Source organism: Ranitomeya variabilis, chromosome 4 (assembly GCF_051348905.1).
Source record: "Ranitomeya variabilis isolate aRanVar5 chromosome 4, aRanVar5.hap1, whole genome shotgun sequence".
Classification (NCBI taxonomy): domain Eukaryota; kingdom Metazoa; phylum Chordata; class Amphibia; order Anura; family Dendrobatidae; genus Ranitomeya; species Ranitomeya variabilis.
The window spans coordinates 332,241,192-332,267,302 of NC_135235.1; the positions used below are offsets into that span (position 1 = coordinate 332,241,192).

At 43.7% G+C, this 26,111-nt stretch overlaps 1 protein-coding gene across 3 annotated transcripts; it reads left to right on the plus strand.

Annotated features, from left to right (window-relative positions):
• Window positions 1-266: 266 nt before the first annotated feature.
• On the plus strand, window positions 267-26,096 carry LOC143764700 (oocyte zinc finger protein XlCOF8.4-like). Of its 3 annotated transcripts, none has more exons than XM_077250551.1 (7): window positions 267-319; window positions 9,356-9,504; window positions 9,634-9,813; window positions 9,897-10,020; window positions 10,104-10,201; window positions 10,752-10,842; window positions 21,617-26,096. In XM_077250551.1, exons 2-7 carry the CDS (start codon window positions 9,427-9,429, stop codon window positions 22,408-22,410), a joined length of 1,365 nt encoding a protein of 454 aa, XP_077106666.1. In that variant the 5' UTR covers window positions 267-319; window positions 9,356-9,426; the 3' UTR covers window positions 22,411-26,096. The 3 variants fall into 3 exon arrangements, with proteins under 3 accessions (XP_077106666.1, XP_077106669.1, XP_077106667.1); XM_077250554.1 differs by having other exon boundaries at window positions 21,620-26,096; XM_077250552.1 differs by lacking the exon at window positions 267-319 and adding an exon at window positions 6,668-6,742.
• The last annotated feature ends 15 nt before the right edge of the window (window positions 26,097-26,111 follow it).

Below are 26,111 nucleotides of genomic sequence, written 5' to 3' on the forward strand. Positions count from 1 at the left end.
ACAATCATATGTCGCCATATAGTAGCCATCCGGTAACTGGTGATAATTCCCTCATGTGTGGGGTCTATTTGTCTCCAGGCAGAGAAATCACACGTTACATTCCACACATAAAACTGTGTAGAAAAGGCGGCGTAATTGTGCCAGTAGTGAGGGGGGAATAATGCCGGAAATGTCACTGACTGAGGAGAAGTCTTCACTCCGGTTATCATTCACTAAGCCGCTGATCATGTGACCCCTGACTCCTCCCTCCTGTGACCTCATCACAGGTCCTGTGCGCACAGAACAGCCATATATGTGGTGTGGGGCTCTGCAGGTGGAGGTATGTGGAAATTCTCCATTACTGAGCCCAGGAGGGTGGGGGGCATTAACTCCTTCAGCACTGAAACTCTTTTGGTGTTTTTGTTGCCACTTTGTAAGAATCATAAAATTTTTGTTCTGTTTCCTGTAAGAGATACATACGACCCAACTATCGAAGACAGGGAGGGAGGAAACGGATTGTTCTCATAGTACAGGGCCCCATTCTTGGCCCCCACAGAGTATATAATCCCCCCATTATGCCCCTTATACAGTATGTATGATCCCATCATACAGTATAATGTTCCCACAGTACCGCCATCCCCCCTGGTTACACAGTGTAATACCCGCCCCCACAGAGTATATAATCCCCCCATTATGCCCCTTATACAGTATTTATTATCCCATCATACAGTATAATGTTCCCACAGTACCGCCATCCCCCCTGGTTACACAGTGTAATACCCGCCCCCACAGAGTATATAATCCCCCCCATTATGCCCCTTATACAGTATGTATGATCCCATCATACAGTATAATGTTCCCCACAGTACCGCCATCCCCCCTGGTTACACAGTGTAATACCCCCATTATGCCCCTGTTAGCAGGTGACCAAATACAACGCACAGACAAACCGGAAATAACCAATATAATTATTTCCCTGATAATGGTGGGGAATTGTGATCACTATGGCAACAGTAAATAATGCAAAACAGGGTGATTACAATGTGAAATATACAATATCAGATATACAATGAATTATTTGGCTCACTCTCACTGTAATAGCAGCCTCTAGCCTTATGTTACTTTAGCTACTGAAAAGGGTGATTTTCCTGACACCTATAGTTGAGAACACTATCACTTCTGCAAACACAGGCCATAGCTACAGTTACATTAGGCAGTTAACTGGTTCATGCAGCTTTACATGAACACCCAAGCCTTACACTATGGCTGGTCCAAATAACTAAAGCAATTGTTACCATCCACCTCTCGTGTCTCCCCCTTTTCCTCATAGTTTGTAAGCTTGCAAGCAGGGCCCTCATTCCTCCTGGTATCTATTTTCAACTGTGATTTCTGTTATGCTGTAATGTCTATTGTCTGTACAAGTCCCCTCTGTAATTTGTAAAGCGCTGCGGAATATGTTGGCGCTATATAAATAAAATTATTATTATTATATTATTATAGCGAGGTCTCGCCTCTTCCCGTTAAGCCATAAGTCCTCCTAACAAAGTCTATCAAGGCTCACTGGCTGTCTTCACTTCAATCCACTTTTGCCTTGTCTGTTGTACTGCCCTGGACCAACACTTGTACTGACGTCAGTGCTGAAAGCGATGGCCCGGGTCACTCACGCCTCCATCTCTTCACTGCAGGCGTATACTACTGAGCGGAATCTCCGCAGATCTTCCGTACTTGACGAACGGCGGGTGTCTCTTGTACCAAAAGTAGTGAGAGGTGGGACTCCGCTCTTGTACAGAAAAAAAATTCAGCTTACCCCTATGAGTACTTTCATTGTCCATGAAAGGAATCCAAGCACGGAAGGGCGTTTCTGCTTGACGCTGTAGACTGGTGCAAAGAGACAAAAGGGTTTCTAGCTCCAGATATGAAATTAAAAAAAACTATATTCCATAATATTAAAAGAAGAGAGATTTAGTTTTTGGACATGAACCGGTGTATGTAAAGTTTTTTTTATTTTATATCTGGAGCTGGAAACCCTTTTGTCTCTTTGCACTGGACTCTGCTCTTGCCTGATGAAGTCTGGAATCTGGGTCTTGACCAGCGCAGGTCTGGTTCTCGGGCCTTGGCTGGCGTAGTCTTGACTCTGGGACTCATCTGGATCCGCCTGGGTTCTGCTGCTACAAACAGCTGCCTCGGGCACTTCACCATAGCCCGGGACCTCAGATTCTTCCCCAGCACCCCGTTCTTTTGCTTGGCGCCAAATATGTTCTGGCTTTGGGGCTATGGCCTTTTTTAAAACAGGAACTGCGTCATCAAGGTCACCCGATCTGGTTTACCATCTAGACTCGTCCTTCCTGAAACTCTCCCACTTCCCATTGATTCTGCAGGGTCCCATCTGGATGGCAGATGGCGGTCTTTTTGTACAAATGCCGCACAGCACTGGGGATTCTTTCTTCTTATGACACACCTTTAGGCTATGTGCGCACTTTGAGTATTTGCTTGCAGAAATTTCAGAAAAAGTTTCTGCATCTTTTGGCAGGAAAAACGCTGCAGATAAACCGCGTGTTTTTGCCTTGTTTTGTATGCATTTTTGTACAGCAATGAATGCTTTTTTGAGCTAAATAAAGGTATTTAAAAAATAGTTTTGTGATGTAATTTCTTGGTTCAGCACCACCTTTTTTTTCCTGATGCAGTAGCATCAGGGTAATGGGATTAGGGCTTGGTGTCAGCAGCTGTCATTGACACCGAGCTCTAGGCTTAAGGTACCTTCACACTAAACGATTTACCAACGATCACGACCAGCGATACGACCTGGCCGTGATCGTTGGTAAGTCGTTGTGTGGTCGCTGGGGAGCTGTCACACAGACAGCTCTCTCCAGCGACCAACGATCAGGGGAACGACTTCGGCATCGTTGAAACTGTCTTCAACGATGCTGAAGTCCCCCTGCAGCACCCCGGTAACCAGGGTAAACTTCGGGTTACTAACTGCAGGGCCGCGCTTAGTAACCCGATATTTACTCTGGTTACCATTGTAAAAGTAAAAAAAAAAAAAAAAAACACTACATACTCACATTCTGATGTCTGTCACGTCCCCCGCCGGCGTCCACAGGGTTAAAACTGCTTTCGGCAGGAGCGCTTGCTAATGCTGCGCTGCTGCCGAGAGCTTCGTGCACTGAATGTATCAGCGCCGGCAGTAACAGCGGTGACGTCACCGCTGTGCTCTGCTTTACGGCTGGTGCTGACACAGTCAGTGCAGGAAGCTCTCGGCAGCAGCGCAGCATTAGCAAGCGCTCCTGCCGAAAGCAGTTTTAACCCTGTGGACGCCGGGGGACGTGACAGACATCAGAATGTGAGTATGTAGTGTTTTTTTTTAACTTTTACAATGGTAACCAGGGTAAATATCGGGTTACTAAGCGCGGCCCTGCACTTAGTAACCCGATGTTTACCCTGGTTACAAGTGAACACATCGGGTGACAGCGGGTGATCAGCGATGAAATAAAGTTCTGGACTTCTAGCTCCGACCAGCGATATCACAGCGGGATCCAGATCGCTGCTGTGTGTCAAACACAACGAGATCGCTATCCAGGACGCTGCAACGTCACGGATCGCTGTCGTTCTCGTTGGAAAGTTGCTCAGTGTGAAGGTACCTCTAGTAATGAAAATTTGTCAGCCCCACACCTGATTACTAAGCCGATAAGTAAACACAAACACACATTATCACCAGCCTATGTAGGAGCATTATCAGAATGAACGTATCAAGATAGCAACTGTAAATTTTAAAGAAAAAAAATGAAAAGAAAAATTGCGTTGGTTCCCGCATAATTTTACTAACCAGCAGAGGGAAAGCCGATGGCTGAGGGTTGATGTTAATATTATGGGAAGGAGACAATAGCCATAAAGGTTCCCAGGCTATTAATATCAGCTCACAGCTATTTGCTTAGACTTTGCTGGCTAGTTTACAGGGAGACACCAGAAAAAAATTGACATAGGGTCGTCCTATAAAATCTAACCATCAAAGGCTAGGCAGACAGCTGTGGGCTGATATTAATAGCCTAGGGAGGGGCCATGGATATTGGCCCCTCCCAGACTAATCACATCAGCTCTAAGCCACCCCAGAAAAGCGCTTCTATAAGATGCGCCAAATTGGCACTTAGTTTTGCTCTTCCCATTTGCCCTGTAGCGATGGCAAGTGGGATTCATATTTGTGGGGTTGATGTCACCTTTGTATTGTCAGGTGACATCAAGCCCACAGGTTAGTAATGGAGTGGCGTCTATAAGACACCTATCCATCAGTAACCCCATAGTGATACTGTATAAAAAACTGACACCCAGAATAAAGTCCTTTATTTGAAATAATGACACAGACTCCTTTAATAATCTTAATTAAACCATACTCAACGAATGCCTAATCCAGCTAAAGCCAACCTATCCTGAAACAATAATAAAAAAATAAACCACAATATTCCTCACCTGTCCGCTGAGAAGATAATCCATAATGTCCCACAACGATCCTGATGACTTTGAGAGCAGTCATATCAGTGACTTCCTTACGGCCCCCCTGCTGCGTGGGAAAGATCTCACTCAGCGGTGCCGTAAGTGAAAGCACCAGAGCCAATGAACGCTGATGAACTCTCTCACAGCAACTCAGTGATACACTGCGGGAGCGATTACCTCCTGTTCGTGTGCCGCCAGTGGCCGGGTAGAGAGGTCACATCTCCCGATGTGACTATTCTACACGTGAGATTGCCATGGGACACTCTGGATTACCTGGACTATGGCAGATAGGTGAGTATATGGTGGTTTATTATTTTACATAATTTCTAGAAGCCAAGGGCATCGGGGAAGTGGTGTTAGGTGAGTATAGTATTTTTTATTTAAATATGTATGTAATTTTATTTATTTTTTTTAACTGTGATTACAGGTGCCGGCAGATGAGACTACGTCTCCCATCAGTAGCACCTGCTGTCACTGTTAACATTGACAGCAGACATAGCCCGATGGGAGCAGTAGTCTCACCTGTCCATGACTGCAGGTCACAATCACAGCTGCGGGGTCACGCTGACATCTGACAGAATTAGCCTGCAGCGCTCTGACTGTTGGTCTTACTAGCAGTAGCATTACTGCCGATAAGCTCCACCACGCGGTTGCTATTATGCCCATGAATTGAGAGGGCTCGGTGGGGTTTGGTATTGGTCACCCTCTCCTTCCCATCATAACAATTTCAGCGATATCCACATTCCCATGACGGTGATACCATTGAATAGAATAGTGAATTATGGATTCAAAAGTTCCTGATACACCATTCAGCCTTCGCTTGTGAGTCTGAGACTCCGTGCACTGCAGGAACAATGACGTTACTACACCACACCTGTAGTATGGAGCCTCAGTACTCACACAGCACAGACTGGAGCAGCGCACCTCAGGAACCAGGTTGTGTGAGTAGTGTGTGTTATTTTTAAATATCAGGAATTGTGGGGGCTTAATGTTAAGAGAAGAGCTGTTGGGACTCTCATACTGAATGGCTGGCAGGGGTCATTATACATTATACTGAGTTAGGATATGCGCAAACGATGTGGAAAAGTGTGCAGATTTTTTGCACTGATTTTGGTAAATCCGCAGGAAATTCGCACTGCGGAATTACTGCGGTTTTTGTGCAGATTTCACCTGCAGTTTTACACCTGCGGATTCCTATTATGGAGCAGGTATAAACCGCTGCGGAATCCGCACAAAGAATTGACATGCTGCGGAATAAACAATGCTACGTTTCCGCAGATCTGCGGATCCGCAGCAAAATCTGCAACATGTGCACATACCCTAAGGGGTTGTGGTGGACTGTAAATGTGTCCATACTGAGTGGGGGTCCTTATATTGTGTAGCAGGTTGTGGTGGCCATAATACTGTGTGAGGTGCTATGGGGGCTGTCATACTCTGTGGGGTCTGTGGATGCCATCATACTGTGTGGGAGACCTCATACTGAGATATATGGGCACACAGGAGAACAATTTACTTGTGATGAGTCAGATAGAAAGTGAGAAATACAGACCTTTGGTCTATCTGATTGCAGTCCTCCTGAATTGATATGTGTTGTGTGCCAGGAGGGAGACATCAGATAATATGTGCTGAAGGTAAGCAAAGATATAATGGTAGTGGGAATTCAGATTCCAGGCAGGGAGCATAGCGGAGACAAAGAGTAGGGCAAGGTTCTTAGCTCAGGTTTGCTGGACTATTGTGGCTTATAACAAAAGATATGTACCCCCACATGTAACTGGAAAGTTCCTGACTGCATAATGCAGAAGAAGCATTCACACAGTGTTGTACCTGCTTTCTGATTTATATACAGTACTTCTCATTAAGTTCTTGTTAAGAAAAGGAAAGTTTATTCTTGAACTTTGGTCTCATTCATCTCCATTCCATCTGATCAGGGCCTGCCAAGTACAACAGCAGCATGCGGTCTGCAGAGTTCGGAGATATGACTCCGCCAAATATATATATATATTTTTTTTTTCTTTAAGTTGAGCAGCCCAATTGCAGCTATTGCTGTTGGACCTGTGACTTCTATCTACGCTCCAGTGTATAGGATAATACAGTATAATAAAGTTGTTATGAATGTGACTTAACTAACATTGTGCAGCGACTCTGATTTCCCTATAGTGACATATTTCTTGTTGCTAAAACTGTGATATTTTCTTCCATTTTAAGGCTATATGCACACTCGCGGATTTGACTGTGGAATTTTCTGTGCATATTCTACATTTCTTCTCAGAAAACGCAGGTCAGAATCTGCACTTTTTTTTAAGCTTGTGTACGTTTTTCTGCAAATTTGCTGCGGATTCTGTGCAGATTTCTTCCTTTTTTACCCCTGCGGTTTTCTATTATGGAATGGGTGCAGAAACGCAGCAGGTCCGCAAAATGAATTAGCATGGTCTTTTTTTTAATCTGCTGGTTTTCTGTGCCTCTGGCCCAGCCTAATAGACCATGATACATAGCAGGCCCAGACACCATTATTGGCATGTAAGTATCAGGCCGGGGTCACACATGCGAGTTTTACGGACGTAAGAGCGCAGAAACTACGTCCGTAAAACTCGCATAACATACGGCACAATTATTCTCAATGGGGCTGCTCCTATTAGCCGTATATTACGGTTCAGTATTATACGGCTTTCTACGGCCGTACAAAATCGCAGCATGCTGCGTTTGTCAGTGTATTGCGCAAAAAAATCGCCAATGAAGGTCTATGGGGGCGAGAAAAATACGGATTCCACACGGACCAGCAGTGTGACTTGCGAGAAATACGCAGCGGTGTTAGTGAAAAGTCGGTAATTCAATTGCCGGCTTTTCATTTCTCCTGCACAAACCCGACAGGATATGAGACATGGTTTTCATACAGTAAACCATCTCATATCCCCTTTTTTTTTGCATATTCCACACTGCTAATGTTAGTAGTGTGTATGTGCAAAATTTCAGCGCTGTAGCTGCTGAAATAAAGGGTTAAATGGCGGAAAAAATTGGCGTGGGCTCCCGCGCAATTTTCTCCGCCAGAGTGGTAAAGCCAGTGACTGAGGGCAGATATTAATAGCCAGGAGAGGGTCCATGGTTACTGGCCCCCCCGTGGCTACAAACATGGAAAGGCGTCAATTATGACACCTATCCATTATTAATCCAATGGTTTGAAAGGGTTAAAAAACACACACACATTATTAAAAATTATTTTAATGAAATAAACACAGCGGTTGTTGTAATAATTTATTGCTCTCTCAATCCATTTCCAGGCCCTCGCTTGGCAAAATAATAAACGCACAAGATACATACCTTCTGATGTCAGATCACTTCCCACGATGTAATCCATCTGAAGGGGTTAATAATTTTACAGGCAGGAGCCCTGCTATAATGCAGCTGTGCTCGTGCCTGTAATCCCCGGCGAATGAATGAAATGTAGGTCATTGACCTACATTTCCTTCAGTCGCGGTGATGCGCCCCCTGGTGGATGTCCTCATATGACCTGGAGCGTGGGAAAAAGTTCCCAGGCTGCAGTTCATGAGAACAGCCACCAGAGGGTGACTCAATGTAAGTATAGATCACTGCTTTCCTTTCAGCACCCGGGGATTACAGGCACGAGCGAGTGGTTTATCGCAGCTCGTGCCTGTAATATTAGTTAACCCCTTCAGATGGATTACCTCGTTGGACGTGATCTGACATCAGAAGGTATGTATCTTGTGCGTTTATTATTTTGCCAAGCGAGGGCCTGGAAATGGATTGAGAGAGCAATAAATTATTACAACAACCGCTGTGTTTATTTCATTAAAATACTTTTAAATCATGTGTGTGTGTGTTTTTTAACCCTTTCAAACAATTGGATTAATAATGGATAGGTGTCATAATTGACGCCTCTCCATTATTAATCTGGCTTAATGTCACCTTCCAATAGCAAGGTGGCATTAACCCTTCATTACCCCATATCCCACCGCTACAGGGAGTGGGAAGAGAGTGGCCAAGTGCCAGAATAGGCGCATCTTCCAGATGTGCCTTTTTTGGGGTGGCTGGGGGCAGATGTTTTTAGCCAGGGGGGGCCAATAACCATGGACCCTCTCCTGGCTATTAATATCTGCCGTCAGTCACTGGCTTTACCACTCTGGCGGAGAAAATTGCGCGGGAGCCCACGCCAATTTTTTCCGCCATTTAACCCTTTATTTCAGCAGCTACAGCGCTGAAATTTTGCACATACACACTACTAACATTAGTAGTGTGCAATATGCAAAAAAAGGGGGATATGAGATGGTTTACTGTATGTAAACCATGTCTCATATCATGTCGGGTTAGTGAAGGAGAAATGAAAAGCCGGCAATTGAATTACCGGCTGTTCACAGATATCGCGCTGAATGAAATCTAAATACAGAATATATATATATATATGTGTGTGTCTCAATGACATATATATATATATATATATATATATATACTGTATATATGTTTTCCCTAACATTTGAGCACATAAATCCATTAGATGTCGGTTTTGCAAGCCTGCGCGAAAATCTCGCAGTACGGATGCCATACGGATTACATACGGAGGATGCCATGCGCAAAATACGCTGAAACACCCTGACTACGGATCAATATTTGGGGAACATTTCTCCGTATTACGGCCGTAGTACGGACGTATAATACGTGGCGTATTGTCTTACGCCAAGTGTGACCCCAGCCTCATAGTAACTAGGCCACCCCATACTATCTGTGACCTAATATATATAGGATTCATTAGTAGATGTAAAGAAGAAAACTAAATACTTTAAAATAATAAATCTCCTCATGTGTTTCCCTTATTATCTTAAGTAATTGTATTATTACACAGGATATTTATGATGTTACCTCGGCTCCTCTTCTCATTCAGGTCTGTGCAATATCAGATCCTCTCAGTGGAGATCTGTTTAGAAGAGAATTTTCCTGAACTACCCATCAAAGATGGATAAGGAAAGAGACAAGATGGCGGAGAGGATATTACACCTCACCCTAGAGATCCTCTTCCGTCTTACTGGAGAGGTGAGAGATTCTGATGACATCACATTACATCATACTAATCTATGGGAATAACAGATGGATAGAACTGGAGAGGTGAGGACTCTTGAAATGTCTGTAGTGAGATTTATTAATGTGTCTCTCCGTAACCAGGATTACACAGTAGTAAAGAAGACCTCTAGTGAGTGCTGTCAAGCCCCTGTGTCTAAGGGAAGGGAAAGACCCCTGAGCCCAATCACGGGGCCTCCATCTCACCCCCTGTTACATCAGGACATCAATGACCAGAAGATCCTAGAAGTCACCTACAAGATGATTGAGCTGCTGACTGGAGAGGTGACACTGTTGGGAATGCTGGGGCATTTAAAAATAACGCTATGAAGGGATCGGGAGCATGACGGTATCATTACATGCATTAGGTTCCTATAAGATGTCAGGATGTCGCTGTCTATTTGTCCATGGAGGAATGTGAGTATTTAGAAGGACACAAAGATGTATACAGGGATGTCATGATGGAGGTTCCTCAGCCCCTCACATCACCAGGTAAGAGACAGGACTAAATACACACGACCTGCAATTATCTGTATGTAAAGAATGAATTCAGTCACTGTATGTGTTTCCTCCAGATCTATCCAGTAAGAGGACAACACCAGAGAGATATCCCTGTTCTCTTCTCCCACAGGACTGTAAACAAGAAGATACCAATGTTCCTCAGGATCATCAGGTAGATGGAGAGAAGGTGTCATGACATCTCCCCTATGATGTGTAGATGGCTGTGAAGGTCTTGTGTTCAGTCTTGTTTTATCCACCAGTGTTAAAAAATTTTCTCTTGAGGGAGGAAGAGGACTAGAATTCCTCTAGTGCCATCAATTGGAAGTAGCAATCCGAAAAGTCAATACCGACTCTTTAACGAGCCTTGTCATATGACTTAGGATAAAAGCCAAAGTCATATGACAAGGCTCGATAGAGAGTTGGAATTGACTTTTAGGTTTACTACTTCCAATAGGTGTCACTAGAGGAGTTCTAGTCCTCTTCCTCCCTGAAGAGACAATTTGTATATTCCTCGAGGAGCATTGAAAGGCTTAAAAAGTCTCCTCACCTTGGCATGTCAGGCTTGAAATGTCAGTCTCCACAAGGAGAATTGTTACCCCTTGGATCCACCAGTGTTATAAGTTTTATACTTGTGTAATGAGAACGACGGAGATGGCAGGATTAGAGCTGATCATAGATGTGACTTCTCCATCTGTCTGTGACTTTTACAATATTTGTTTCAGGGTGAAGATCTGACCCATATTGATACTACAGAGATATATTTGATGGGTGATGAGCAGTGTAAAGAGGAGATTCCTACATATGACTACCTAGGTGAGTACTAACCACTAAATGCTGAGAAGTTACAGATTCTTCTCATTCACAGGCTGTGTCTGCTTTTTCGGTGGTGTAGTCCAGCTGTATCACAATCATTTGATCATCATTTTGTCTCTAGACCAGAACATTCACCTCCACACAAAATTCTTTAAATTACTTTGGATATTGAAAGCCACCAGGAAGATTAACCTACCAACCGGTATTAGAAGATGCTTACCCTTACCTGCCCAGATCTGTAAACCACAAAGCCAAATGCAAATGACAGCATATGTAGAATATACTGACAAGTTAGAAAATCACTTGAAGAAAAATATTATGATGGGCCTTTTAAAGAAAGCAGAGGGGAAATGATGCTGTTGGCTTCCTAGAACCCTGATATCTTAGTAGATGAATCTACCTCCTTTTTCTTCTGTGCTGCTGAATGTGCTCATATGGTCCCTACAAGACCAGGTCCAGTCTTTCTGGCCAAGCTTCACTTTAATGATCAACATTAAATTTGAAGTGAGGTCTAAGTGTGAATTTCTGAACAATAACAAGAGTTTCACCTTATCCTGACTTTTCATATTCTTTTAAAACTAACATAAAGGAGGATTGTGATAAACTACATAAAAACATTACACCTGTGCCATGATATATCTCTAAGCTGTGCATTGCTGATGGCTGTAATATACATTTATTCACGCCTGCAGGAGATGTGTTTAATAAAGAAAACTTGGCACTCAACTTCTAGAATATTTTTGGATTTTTTTTTAATGCAGCCAGAAAATAATATAGATGTTTTGGCCTCACTGGCCTTCATCAGTAACGGACTGCAGTATAATGGTTAATCGTGTTCAGTGCGATAATAGGAGTGACACCATAGTCACTTTAAATGTGTCTGATCATGCACTAGGCACTGGGCATGGAGCCTGTATAAGATAGTTCCTGGGTGGGTGGGGGTGCCAGCGTGCAGTCATCAGTGACGCGGTATCCACCGGTGGTAGTCTTTAAAAAAGGTCTCCATTACCAAATGCCCAGGATCTAAATTTAAGACACATCAGCTCTGCACTATTACAAAAAGTTTCCCTTCAATATCTAATATTTCTTTTTGAAACTCATTTGACAGAATATGTTGGCCCTTACACTAGTTTAGGTTGCCAAGAGCCACTGAGCCACGTGCTCAAATTACTCTAGAGAGGTTTCACCACTAGTTACTCATTCTTTACTGATGAAGACTATTGCTTGATCATTTCAATAGATGTGTTATTGTCTAAAGTCTCAGGTTTTGAGTACAGTAGTTACTGTCCAAAATAGGGCTTGCCTTGCTCATCACATTTAATCCCTCTACATGGATCTGGACTTACACAAAGACCCCTGATTTTGGGTCACGGTGTTACCTGCTGTTCTGTGGTGAGACAACAAAAATAATAGTCTGGTAGCCAGGTCAGAACGAGGAGGGCAAAAAAAATACAAAATTAGAAGTCACAAGAGACGTCGGTAAACGGAACAGGGTCACAACAAGAAACAAATACACGAGGCGGGAGCTGAGCACAGAGGACTGAGCCAGAGGAGAACACTGTATCTGGCAGTTACAGCAATATTCTTTGAGCTTTAGTAGGGTGTGGTGCTTTCCAATTGGCTGAAGCAGGGAGGAAATTACTTCAGCTGGACAGCATACTGAGACACTAAACAGTACTACAGGTCTTAGGTACCCTAATCTTAGTGGCTGGACAGTGCCTGTGTCACCTGTTGTGAATTCTGCTTTTGGGCTCCCTCCGGTGGTTGTAGGTGGTAATGCAGTTGTCCCTGAGTTGCAGTCTTGGTCAGGTATATCTGCTGATTGCAGTTCTGACTGGGGTATTTAGGCGTGCAGGATTCATTAGTCCTTGCCAGTTGTCCATGGTTGTTGGGAGGTTTTGGTCCTGGTTTAGTTCCATCTGCCTTCTGCCAAATCAGCAAAGATAAGTGTCTGGTTTTGTTTCTGTGGCACACATGCTGTGTGCTTAATAATTCTGTGCTATTCAGTGTTTTTTTTTGTCCAGCTTAGATTGTGTCAGTATTTTCTCTGTCTTGTTGTATTCTCTGGAGTGGCAGATATACATTCCATGTCTTTAGTTAGATTGTGGAACTTTTTGTATTATCTGCTGTGGATATTTTTGGAAGGGTTTTAATACTGACCGCTTAGTATTCTGTCCTATCTTTCCCTATTTAGCTAGAGTGGCCTCTTTTGCTGAATCCTGTTTTCTGCCTGCGTGTGTCTTTCCTCTCGTACTCACAGTCAATATTCGTGGGGGGCTGCCTATCCTTTGGGGTTCTGCTCTGAGGCAAGATAGTATTCCTATTTCCATCTATAGGGGTATTTAGTCCTCCGGCTGTGTCGAGGTGTCTAAGGTTTGTTAGGCACACCCCACGGCTACTTCTAGTTGCGGTGTTAGTTCAGGTTTTGCGGTCAGTACAGTTTCCACCTACTCCAGAGAAAGTTCATGCAGCTCCAAAGTCACCGGATCATAACAGTACAACTGGCCTACTATGAGTTAAATGCATCTCAGAAGAAGGGAAGAAAGGTGTTGAGTCATTTTTTTTTCTGCAGCTTGCTTTGCCTCTTCTTCCCTCTTTTTCTCTGGGTGGCTAAGGAGTCTTGTGTTAGCATGGATGTTCAGGAATTAGCTTCTCGTGTAGACCAGCTTGCTGCTAGGGTAAAGGGAATTTCTGATTATATTGTTCAGACTCCTGTTTTAGAGCCAAAGATTCCTACTCCTGATTTGTTTTTTGGTGACAGGTCCAAATTTTTGAGTTTTAAAAACAACTGTAAACTGTTTTTTGCTTTGAGACCTCGATCCTCTGGGGATTCTATTCAGCAGGTTAAAATCGTCATTTCCCTGCTGCGTGGTTCTCCACAGGATTGGGCATTTTCCCTGGAATCTGGGAATCCGGCTTTGCTTAATGTAGATTCCTTTTTTCAGGCTTTAAGACTATTATATGATGAACCTAATTCTGTGGATCAAGTGGAGAAGATCTTGTTGGCCCTATCTCAGGGTCAAGAGGCGGCAGTATTGTATTGTCAGAAATTTAGAAAATGGTCTGTGTTGACTAAATGGAATGATGATGCTTTGGCTGCAATTTTCAGAAACGGTCTTTCTGAATCCGTTAAAGATGTTATGGTGGGGTTTCCCATGCCTGTCGGTCTGAGTGATTCTATGTCTTTGGCCATTCAGATTGATCGGCGCTTGCGGGAGCGCAGAACTGTGCGCGCTGTGGCGTTGTCCTCAGAGCAGAGTCCTGAGCCAATGCAGTGTGATAGGATCCTGTCTAGGACAGAACGACAAGGACTCAGACGTCAGAATAGGTTGTGTTATTATTGTGGCGACGCTTCTCATGTCATTTCAGTCTGCCCTAAACGGACAAAGAGGATCGCTAGTTCATTTATTATTTATTATCGGTATCCTTGATCTGCTCATTGTCATCATTTTCTGTCTTGGCGTTTGTGGATTCAGGCGCCGCTTTGAACTTAATGGACCTTGAGTTTGCCAGGCGTTGTGGTTTCCCCTTGCAGCCCTTGCAGAACCTTATTCCTTTAAGGGGCATTGATGCTACACCTTTGGCTAAAAATAAGCCCCAGTTTTGGACACAGGTGACCATGCGCATGGCGCCAGCCCATCAGGAAGATTATCGATTTCTGGTATTGCATAATTTACATGATGCTATCGTGTTGGGTTTTCCGTGGTTGCAGGTACATAATCCTGTGTTGGATTGGAAGTCTATGTCTGTGACTAGTTGGGGTTGTCAGGGGGTTCATAATGATGTTCCTTTAATGTCCATCTCCTCTTCTTCTCCTTCCGAAATTCCAGAGTTTTTGTCTGATTTTCAGGATGTATTCGATGAGCCCAAGTCCAGTTCTCTTCCACCGCACAGGTGTGATTGTGCTATTGATTTGATTCCAGGCTGTAAGTTTCCTAAGGGCCGACTCTTCAACCTGTCTGTGCCTGAACATACCGCTATGCGGAGTTATGTTAAGGAGTCTTTGGAGAAAGGGCATATTCGGCCATCTTCTTCACCGATGGGAGCGGGATTTTTTTTGTTGCTAAGAAGGATGGCTCCTTGAGACCCTGTATTGATTATCGCCTCTTGAATAAGATCACGGTCAAGTTTCAATACCCTTTACCTTTGCTTTCCGATTTGTTTGCTAGGATTAAGGGGGCTAGTTGGTTTACGAAGATTGACCTTCGGGGGGCGTACTATCTTGTTCGTATTAAGCAGGGTGATGAATGGAAAACTGCGTTCAATACGCCCGAAGGCCATTTTGAATACCTTGTGATGCCGTTCGGGCTCACTAATGCTCCATCTGTTTTTCAATCTTTCATGCATGATATCTTCCGGACTTATATTGATAAATTCTTGATTGTATATTTGAACGATATTTTAATTTTTTCTGATGATTGGGAGTCTCATGTGGAACAGGTCAGGATGGTATTTCAGATCCTTCGTGACAATGCTTTGTTTGTAAAGGGGTCTAAGTGTCTCTTTGGGGTGCAGAAGGTTTCTTTTTTGGGTTTTATTTTTTCTCCTTCATCTATTGAGATGGATCCGGTTAAGGTTCAGGCCATTCATGATTGGATTCAACCCACGTCCGTAAAGAGCCATCAGAAATTTTTGGGTTTTGCAAATTTTTATCGCCGTTTCATTGCTAACTTTTCCAGCGTGGTTAAACCCTTGACCGATTTGACGAAAAAAGGCGCTGATGTGGCGAATTGGTCCTCTGCGGCTGTTTCTGCCTTTCAGGAGCTTAAACGTCGATTTACTTCTGCTCCGGTGTTGCGCCAACCGGATGTTTCTCTTCCGTTTTAGGTTGAGATTGACGCTTCTGAGATTGGCGCAGGGGCCGTTTTGTCCCAGAGGGATCATGTTGGTTCCTTGACGAAACCGTGTGCATTCTTTTCCCGTAAATTTTCGCCTGCTGAACGCAATTATGATGTCGGCAATCGGGAGTTGTTGGCTATGAAGTGGGCATTTGAGGAGTGGCGACATTGGCTTGAGGGAGCTAAGCACCGTATTGTGGTCTTGACCGATCATAAGAGTTTGATTTACCTCGAGTCTGCCAAGCGGCTGAATCCTAGACAGGCTCGATGGTCCTTGTTTTTTTCCCGTTTTGATTTTGTTGTCTCGTATCTTCCGGGTTCCAAGAATATTAAGGCTGATGCCCTTTCTAGGAATTTTTTGCCTGATTCTCCTGAGGTCCTTGAACTGGTCGGCATTCTGAAAGAAGGGGTGGTTCTTTCTGCTATTTCCCCTGATTTACGACGGGTTCTTCAGGAATTTCAGGCTGACAGACCTGATCGTTGTCCAGTGGGGAAACTGTTTGTTCCTGACAGATGGACTAGTAGAGTGATTTCTGAGGTTCACTGTTCTGTGCTGGTTGGTCATCCTGGTATTTTTGGTACCAGAGACTTGGTTGGTAGGTCCTTTTGGTGGCCTTCTTTATCACGTGATGTATGTTCTTTTGTGCAGTCCTGTGGGACTTGTGCGCGGGCCAAGCCTTGTTGTTCCCGTGCTAGTGGGTTGCTTTTGCCATTGCCGGTCCCTGAGAGGCCCTGGACGCATATTTCTATGGATTTTATTTCTGATCTTCCGGTTTCCCAAAGGATGTCGGTTATCTGGGTTGTTTGTGACCGGCTTTCTAAGATGGTTCATTTGGTGCCTTTGCCTAAATTGCCTTCCTCTTCAGATTTAGTTTCGTTGTTTTTTCAGCATGTGGTTCGTTTGCATGGTATTCCGGAGAATATTGTGTCTGACAGAGGTTCCCAGTTTGTTTCTAGGTTTTGGCGGGCCTTTTGTGCTAGGCTGGGCATTGATTTATCTTTTTCCTCTGCATTTCATCGTCAGACAAATGGCCAAACTGAGCGAACTAATCAGACCTTGGAGACTTATTTGAGATGCTTTGTGTCTGCTGATCAGGATGATTGAGTGGCCTTTTTGCCATTGGCCGAGTTTACCCCTAATAATCGGGCTAGTTCGACTACTTTGGTTTCGCCTTTTTTTTGTAATTTTGGTTTTCATCCTCGTTTTTCTTCTGGGCAGGTTGAGCCTTCTGACTGTCCTGGTGTGGATTCGGTGGTTGACAGGTTGCAGCAGATTTTGTGGTGGACAATTTGGTGTTGTCTCAGGAGGAGGCTCAACGTTTTGCTAACCGTCGTCGGTGTGTTGGTTCCCGGCTACAGGTTGGGGATCTGGTCTGGTTGTCTTCCCGTCATGTTCCTATGAAGGTTTCTTCTCCTAAGTTTAAGCCTCGGTTTATTGGTCCTTATAGGATTTCTGGGATTATTAATCCGGTGTCTTTTCGATTGGCGCTTCCGGTCTCTTTTGCTATCCATAATGTCTTCCATAGATCTTTATTGCGGAAATATGTGGTACCCGTTGTTCCCTCTGTTGATCCTCCGGCCCCTGTGTTGGTTGATGGGGAGTTGGAGTATGTGGTTGAGAAGATTTTGGATTCTCGTTTTTCGAGGCGGAGGCTTCAGTATCTTGTCAAATGGAAGGGTTATGGCCAGGAGGATAATTCTTGGGTTTTTGCCTCTGATGTCCATGCTGCTGATTTGGTTCATGCTTTTCATCTGGCTCGTCCTGATCGGCCTGGGGGCTCTGGTGAGGGTTCGGTGACCCCTCCTCAAGGGGGGGTACTGTTGTGAATTCTGCTTTTGGGCTCCCTCCGGTGGTTGTAGGTGGTAATGCAGTTGTCCCTGAGTTGCAGTCCTGGTCAGGTGTATCTGCTGATTGTAGTTCTGACTGTGGTATTTTGGTGTGCAGGATTCATTAGTCCTTGCCAGTTGTCCATGGTTGTTGGGAGGTTTTGGTCCTGGTTGAGTTCCATCTGCCTTCTGCCAAATCAGCAAAGATAAGTGTCTGGTTTTGTTTCTGTGGCACACATGCTGTGTGCTTAATAATTCTGTGCTATTCAGTGTTTTTTTTGTCCAGCTTAGATTGTGTCAGTATTTTCTCTGTCTTGTTGTATTCTCTGGAGTGGCAGATATACATTCCATGTCTTTAGTTAGATTGTGGAACTTTTTGTATTATCTGCTGTGGATATTTTTGGAAGGGTTTTAATACTGACCGCTTAGTATTCTGTCCTATCTTTCCCTATTTAGCTAGAGTGGCCTCTTTTGCTGAATCCTGTTTTCTGCCTGCGTGTGTCTTTCCTCTCCTACTCACAGTCAATATTCGTGGGGGGCTGCCTATCCTTTGGGGTTCTGCTCTGAGGCAAGGTAGTATTCCTATTTCCATCTATATGGGTATTTAGTCCTCCGGCTGTATCGAGGTGTCTAGGGTTTGTTAGGCACACCCCACGGCTACTTTTAGTTGCGGTGTTAGTTCAGGTTTTGTGGTCAGTACAGTTTCCACCTACTCCAGAGAAAGTTCATGCGGCTCCAAAGTCACCGGATCATAACAGTCACCTAAAGCTTCTGGCTCCAACATCTCCTACTTCAACAGCTCTGCCTGCAGAGTCAATAAGTCGGCTCCTGGTGACAGAAGCAGCATCGCATGAGCAGATCCCAGAGGAGATGGTACATACCATTTGCAGAAGCCCTAATACGACAAAATGGTGGAAATCAGATCAGTAGAAAGCCCCATAAAGTGACTCATTTTTAGAAATTATAACCCTCAGTGAATTAATCAATAGAAATAGTGACTATTATGACTCCACAGGAATTTTCCGGAAATTAGCACGCATTAGATGTTAGAGAGTGAAAATTGCACATTTGCCATTTTATTGCCCAACACATAGTGCCCAGACTGTGCTCCAGGAGACACACACACCGTAAATTAAGTGGGTTGTTCTCACTATAATAATGCCAAATTCATGGATGCTAAATGTGTTTTGGGCACACGGCAAGGCTCAGAAGTGAGGGGGAGATTTGAGAGTGGATATTGCTGGATTGGTTTATGGAAGCCATGTTGCTTTTCAAGAGCCTTTGAGCGACTATTAGGCCGGCGTCACACTCGGCGTAAGACAATACGGTCCGTATTTTACGGCCGTAATACGGCCGAAATACGGTGAAATGTTCCCAAAATAGTGATCCGTAGTCAGGGTGTGTCAGCGTATTTTGCGCATGGCATCCTCCGTATGTAATCCGTATGGCATCCGTACTGCGAGATTTTCGCGCAGGCTTGCAAAACCGACATCTAATGGATTTATGTGCTCAAATGTTCGGGAAAACATATATACAGTATATATATATATATATGTCATTGAGACACATATATATATATTCTGTATTTAGATTTCATTCAGCGCGATATGTGTTAAAAGCCGGTAATTCAATTGCCGGCTTCTCATTTCTCCTGCACAAACCCGACAGGATATGAGACATGGTTTACATACAGTAAACCATCTCATATCCCCATTTTTTTTGCATATTCCACACTACTAATGTTAGTAGTGTGTATGTGCAAAATTTCAGCGCTGTAGCTGCTGAAATAAAGGGTTAAATGGCGGAAAAAATTGGCGTGGGCTCCCGCGCAATTTTCTCCGCCAGAATGGTAAAGCCAGTGACTGAGGGCAGATATTAATAGCCAGGAGAGGGTCCTTGGTTATTGGCCCCCCCGTGGCTAAAAACATCTGCCCCCAGCCACCCCAGAAAAGGCACATCTGGAAGATGTGCCTATTCTGGCACTTGGCCACTCTCTTCCCACTCCCTGTAGCGGTGGGATATGGGGTAATGAAGGGTTAATGCCACCTTGCTATTGGAAGGTGACATTAAGCCAGATTAATAAAGGAGAGGCGTCAATTATGACACCTATCCATTATTAATCCAATTGTAGGAAAGGGTTAAAAAACACACACACACATGATTTAAAAGTATTTTAATGAAAAAAACACAGCGGTTGTTGTAATAATTTATTGTACTCTCAGTCCATCAGGAACACCCTCGCTTGGAAAAATAATAAACGCACAAGATACATACCTTCTGCTGTCAGATCAGGTCCCACGAAGTAATCCATCTGAAGGGGTTAACTAATATTACAGGCAGAGCTGCGATAAACCGCTCGCTCGTACCTGTAATCCCCGGGTGCTGAAAGGAAAGCAGTGATCTATACTTACATTCAGTTGCGGTGATGCGCCCCTGCTGGATGTTCTCATGAACTGCAGCCTGGGAACTTTTTCCCACGCTACAGGTCATATGAGGACATCCACCAGGGGGCGCATCACCGCGACTGAAGGAAATGTAGGTCATTGACCTACATTTCATTCATTCGCGGTGATGCGCCCCCTGGTGGATGTCCTCATATGACCTGTAGCGTGGGAAAAAGTTCCCAGGCTGCAGTTCATGAGAACATCCAGCAGGGGCGCATCACCGCAACTGAATGTAAGTATAGATCACTGCTTTCCTTTCAGCACCCGGGGATTACAGGCAGAGCGAGTGGATTATCGCAGCTCTGCCTGTAATATTAGTTAACCCCTTCAGATGGATTACTTCGTGGGACCTGATCTGACAGCAGAAGGTATGTATCTTGTGCGTTTATTATTTTTCCAAGCGAGGGTGTTCCTGATGGACTGAGAGTACAATAAATTATTACAACAACCGCTGTGTTTTTTTCATTAAAATACTTTTAAATCATGTGTGTGTGTGTTTTTTAACCCTTTCCTACAATTGGATTAATAATGGATAGGTGTCATAATTGACGCCTCTCCATTATTAATCTGGCTTAATGTCACCTTCCAATAGCAAGGTGGCATTAACCCTTCATTACCCCATATCCCACCGCTACAGGGAGTGGGAAGAGAGTGGCCAAGTGCCAGAATTGGCGCATCTTCCAGATGTGCCTTTTCTGGGGTGGCTGGGGGCAGATGTTTTTAGCCACGGGGGGGCCAATAACCAAGGACCCTCTCCTGGCTATTAATATCTGCCCTCAGTCACTGGCTTTACCATTCTGGCGGAGAAAATTGCGCGGGAGCCCACGCCAATTTTTTCCGCCATTTAACCCTTTATTTCAGCAGCTACAGCGCTGAAATTTTGCACATACACACTACTAACATTAGTAATGTGGAATATGCAAAAAAAAAGGGGATATGAGATGGTTTACTGTATGTAAACCATGTCTCATATCCTGTCGGGTTTGTGCAGGAGAAATTAAAAGCCGGCAATTGAATTACCGACTTTTCACTAACACCGCTGCGTATTTCTCGCAAGTCACACTGCTGGTCAGTGTGGAATCCGTATTTTTCACGCCCCCATAGACTTTCATTGGCGATTTTTTTGCGCAGTACGCTGACAAACGCAGCATGCTGCGATTTTGTACGGCCGTAGAAAGCCGTATAATACTGAACCGTAATATACGGCTAATAGGAGCAGCCCCATTGAGAATAATTGTGCCGTATGTTATGCGAGTTTTACGGACGTAGTTTCTGCGCTCTTACGTCCGTAAAACTCGCCAGTGTGACGCCGGCCTTAATGTGGAAACCTGTGTTTTTCCATTCAAAGATTATAGACCTGAGTGAGGACTTGTTTTTGTGAGATGAGTAGAAGTTTTTATTGGTATTATATTTGCCTACATAACATTGTTTCGTGGATTTTTATTCCATTATTTGGAAGGCAGAATGAAAAAAAACAATTGAATACCACGCTCTACTGGTTCATCCTATGAGGTTTTCTATTAGATTGTGAACCGTGATTGTCTTGGTGAATAATTCAATATTTTTACATAACTTGCTATTTTATGAACAGTTTAAGTAGAAATGTGGAAAATCGAAAATTTTAAGCATATTTTATTCAAAAATAATAATTGCCTTAATTCTTAGCAGATGACTGTACCAGGAGATCAGATGGACAGCTGATATCTTCAATTTTTAAATCAGATGATTTTGAGATCCCACAGGATACAATTGAAGTGATTACCATTACTCCAGATATACCATCATCTCTTCACTGCAAAGATGTGTCATCTGATCCAATGAAACAGTTCCTGTCTTCTGATTCATTACTGACTATTAAGGACTATCAAAGTCACAAAATAAGCATTGAAAGTTTTACAGAGAAATCCAAATTTATCAGACATCAGATAACTCACACAGGGGAGAAGACTTTTTCATGTTCAGAATGTGATAAATGTTTTAACCATAAATCGACCCTTGTTAAGCACCAAAGAATTCACACGGGGGAGAAGCCTTTTTTCTGTTCAGAATGTGGGAAATGTTTTACAGAGAAAACAAATCTTATCACACATCAGAGAACTCACACAGGGGAGAAGCCTTTTTTCTGTTCAGAATGTGGGAAATGTTTTACAAAAAAATCAACTCTTATCAAACATCAGAGAACTCACACAGGGGAGAAGCCTTTTTCGTGTTTGGAATGTGGGAAATGTTTTACAGAGAAATCAAGTTTTATTAGACATCAGAGAATTCACACAGGGGAGAAACCTTTTTCATGTTCATATTGTGGGAAATGTTTTAACCAGAAATCAGATGCTGTTGTACACCACAGAACTCACACAGGGGAGAAGCCTTTTTCATGTTCAGAATGTGGGAAATGTTTTATACAGAAATCAAATCTTATTACACATTGGAAAACTCACACTAAGGAGAAACTTGTTTAGGATGTGGGAGATTTTTTAACATCGCATCTTGTTACATACCAGAGCAGTCACACAAGATGCCTTTTCCATGTTCAATATGTGGGAAATGTTTTAATCAGAAAGCACATCTTGATATTCGCCGGAGAACCCACACAGGGGAGAACACTGCAACTACACCAAACTGGTCTTTGTACAGAATAGAAAGGCACTAGTTGCACTTCTTAAAAACCATCTGGGGACTAACTCCCTAATAGGCCATTGAGGGGTTTGTCATACCCCTTGAGGAACTAGAGGGGAAGGCCCCAATACACTATCAACAAAGGGAAAGGAAAGTTTGAAGTAAGATATGAGTAACTAAAACACATTCATATAGGGTAAAAAGACAAGCTAAGAAGAATCAAAAATAAAAAGAACAAGTATAACTGCACAGAAACCAAACAGCTGTAGAAGGAAAATGTGCTGGAAAGCAAACAGACTCAATGCAAGAATACAACTGGATTTTACCAGGCAAGGTAAACTACTTAGCTGAAGGGCTGGAACTCCTGAACACACATCTACCAAGAGAGATAGCCAGCAAGGAAGTGAAGGGAAGGGTAAGCATATGAAATCACACCCACAACGTGATAGGGCAAACCAAATGAGAAACAGTTGGAGAGGAGCAAACCTATAAAGGAAAACAAAGACAATAGAAACCATTATAATTTGGACAGGGAAAAACAGGCAATATCTAAGCAGACAGAAGAACCGACCATGTAGCAACATGTCATGTGGTTGAATCTCCAAACCATGCTATGTCAGTACCCCCACTTCTACGGGGGGCCACTGGACCCTCAGAAACTTCTACTGTGTGATGTTGCTGATGGAACTTTCTCATCAGGCAATTCATAGTTACATAGGTTGAAAAAAGACCTAGGTCCATCAAAGTCAACCTTTCTCCAACAAATATACATTTTGTGTCACTACATTATCTCATGATCTATAACCCACAATGTTATGTGTACTGAGGAAATTATGCATCCCCTTTTTAAAAGCTATAGTGTCTGCCATTAATACTTCTTGTGGTGGGGCATTCCACAATCTAACTGCTCTAACTGTAAAGAAACCATTTTTGTTTAGCTGCCAGAATCACTCTTCTTCCACCCATAATGAGTGCCACTAGTCCTTAGTATGGTTTTTAGAAACAGCAAGTCATATGTCAGTCCTTTGCATTGACCACAATATATACATATAAATGAGATCTCCTCTGAGACGTCTTTTTTCTAAGCTAAACATGCCCAACTTTTTTCAACTTCTCATCATAAAGGAGGCCTGACATCTGTTGTTGCCCGCCTCTGAAATAACTCTGTGTAAATATTCCACCCCTCAGTGTCTTAAGATGCAGTGATTGAAAGCTTAGTCATACAGGCTAGAGCAAGTTCGTGCTTAGCTCAGCTGTCTGTGTTTTGATTGACAACTCAGCCGTTCAATCGGAGACAGGAAGGTGCTGAGCTCTCATCAGGTGCTCCCTGTTCTTTTGATTACTCAGCTACTTAACTGGGATTGCAGTCCCACATAGATGCAATCCGTACCTTCAGCTCAGTGTACTTTGTTTTCTTGGGGATCTATTGTCGCCTGACGTTGACCTTAGTCTGATCATCTGTTTGGCTAACCCATTTGATCTGATTCGCCATCCTCCTGGTATTTTGATCTTGGACCGTTACCTGACTACACTTTTGTCTCTTCCCTGTATTTTTGATGTACTATCCTGACTATTGATTCTCTAATTACCTGTAACCAGAATACCCAAGTCCTTTTTTGTTCTGTAGTTCTGAGTATGCTTCCATTTTATGTATATGCAACATTTAGATTACTCTGTATAAACCTACATAGAATATGGAGCTTTATACTCAGACAGTAAATATGATGAGAGAGCGTTTTATGAATAATCAAACAGTACTTTTATTGACTCACACATGTATAAAATAATTGGGTTGCACAAACCCTAAATTCAATATCAAAGACAACTATAAATGGGGGAAGGAAACAAACAGAGGGTGTGCACAGCTGGATAAATATGTCACTCTAAAAAGCGCACCAAAAATCTGGCATAAATAATAAACCTGATCAAGCCCAAAAGACCACTGTTTGTCTATGTGACCAGAAAACGGATAAATGCCCTCAGTAACTGTGGTCTCCTGACTGCACCATCTATATAAAAGTGCTAAAGTGCTGATAATAGTGCAGATCAATGATGGTGAACTTTTTAATTTCTCACCCATGTGGGAGAGTGGCGTGTCCGGCCGTGCGCAACCGTTGCCCTAACTCGTGTTTCGCGTTCCGTGCTTCTTCAGGGGGCACTAACCTAGGTACATTAGTCTACATTTATCTACATTAAACCTCACCTGCCAATTATTTACCCATTCAGACATCTTATAAAGATCATTTTGTAATATTGTACTGTCAAGGTCAGTTTTTAATAATCTACATAGCTTGGTGTTGTCAATAAAGACTCTTACCCGTGAGGAAGCTACATTGCTGTGGCGTAACACGTGGGGTCTGTGACTCTCTCCCTCTTCCCACTTCAAATTGAGGGTTGCATTCGTTGTGGTTAATATGAATAATTTATATTTAACACTTTGAAAATAGGTATCTATCTTAACCACTTTACGACCTATGATGTATAGGTACGTCAAAGGTCGCCTCCCTTTTTGTGGTGTGGGCTCTGGCGCTGAGCCCGAACCTTTTCAGCCACATGTCAGCTGATTTTATCAGCTGGCATGCACCCCTTAAAGCCGTGGGTGGAATCACGATCCACCAGCGGCTGTTAACATGTTAAATGCTGCTTTCAATCTCTGACAGCAACACTTAATTTTGCCGTGCTGGAAGCGCATCACAGGCTCCGCCCATCAGCACCCATGTCACATGACCGTGGGTTGCCGATGAGTTGTCATGACAACCCCTGTGGTTGTGTCATGCGGGTACTGGGTAGACTACAGCTGATTACCCGGGCCCCTGCGATATCCCTCAGACTAGGGAAAACCCTGTCTGTCCCTCTCCCAGAATTTACACTGATGGTGTGCTTGTCTGGGCCGCCAGGCCTGACCCTGACTCCTGTTTCAGTCCTATGCTGAAACCTCAACCCGCCACCCAGTGATTAGACCACACACCAACCCCTACAGAAAGAACAGACAGGGAAAACTAAAAGCGCACCACGCCGCAGACACACAGGAAAATACTATAATGTGCACAGGGCAAAACAAATACAAATATAGGAAGGAGAAATATGACAAAGGATAATACACCACCAGATACGATATTTCTTCTCCTAGACCACCACTCCAGACTGAGATTACCAGGCACAAGATACAAGCTATAATCGGCGACGCCCAAAGTCCAGAATGACTATTTAAAGGCCATGGGCGTGACCCAGCCTCCAACCCGATTACCAGCTAGATTAACCCCGGACAACCTGGATAAAGTCTAGCCGGCGCCACTGAGCGTATAGTGGACGAATGTGGAATTACCGCTGTCTGTCGGACGCCCTAGTGTGAATAGCGTCCGACATGACAGTACCCCGCCTTCTACGAGGGACCCCAGGGCCCTCACGACATATAGGACCCGGCTTGTCCGGATGGCGGCGGTGACCAGCCGGTCCGCATGTATGTCCGAAGCTGGTACCCAAGACCTCTCCTCCGGCCCATAACCATGCCAGTGTACCAGGTACTGTAATGTGCGGCGCACTA

Excerpts from the sequence above, each read along its gene's own strand:
- LOC143764700 (XM_077250551.1), top strand. The coding sequence starts at position 9,427 with ATGGATAAGGAAAGAGACAAGATGGCGGAGAGGATATTACACCTCACC. Across the intron at positions 10,021-10,103 it reads TCAGCCCCTCACATCACCAG|ATCTATCCAGTAAGAGGACA; the intron begins GTAAGAGACAGG and ends TGTTTCCTCCAG. Across the intron at positions 10,202-10,751 it reads ATGTTCCTCAGGATCATCAG|GGTGAAGATCTGACCCATAT; the intron begins GTAGATGGAGAG and ends TATTTGTTTCAG.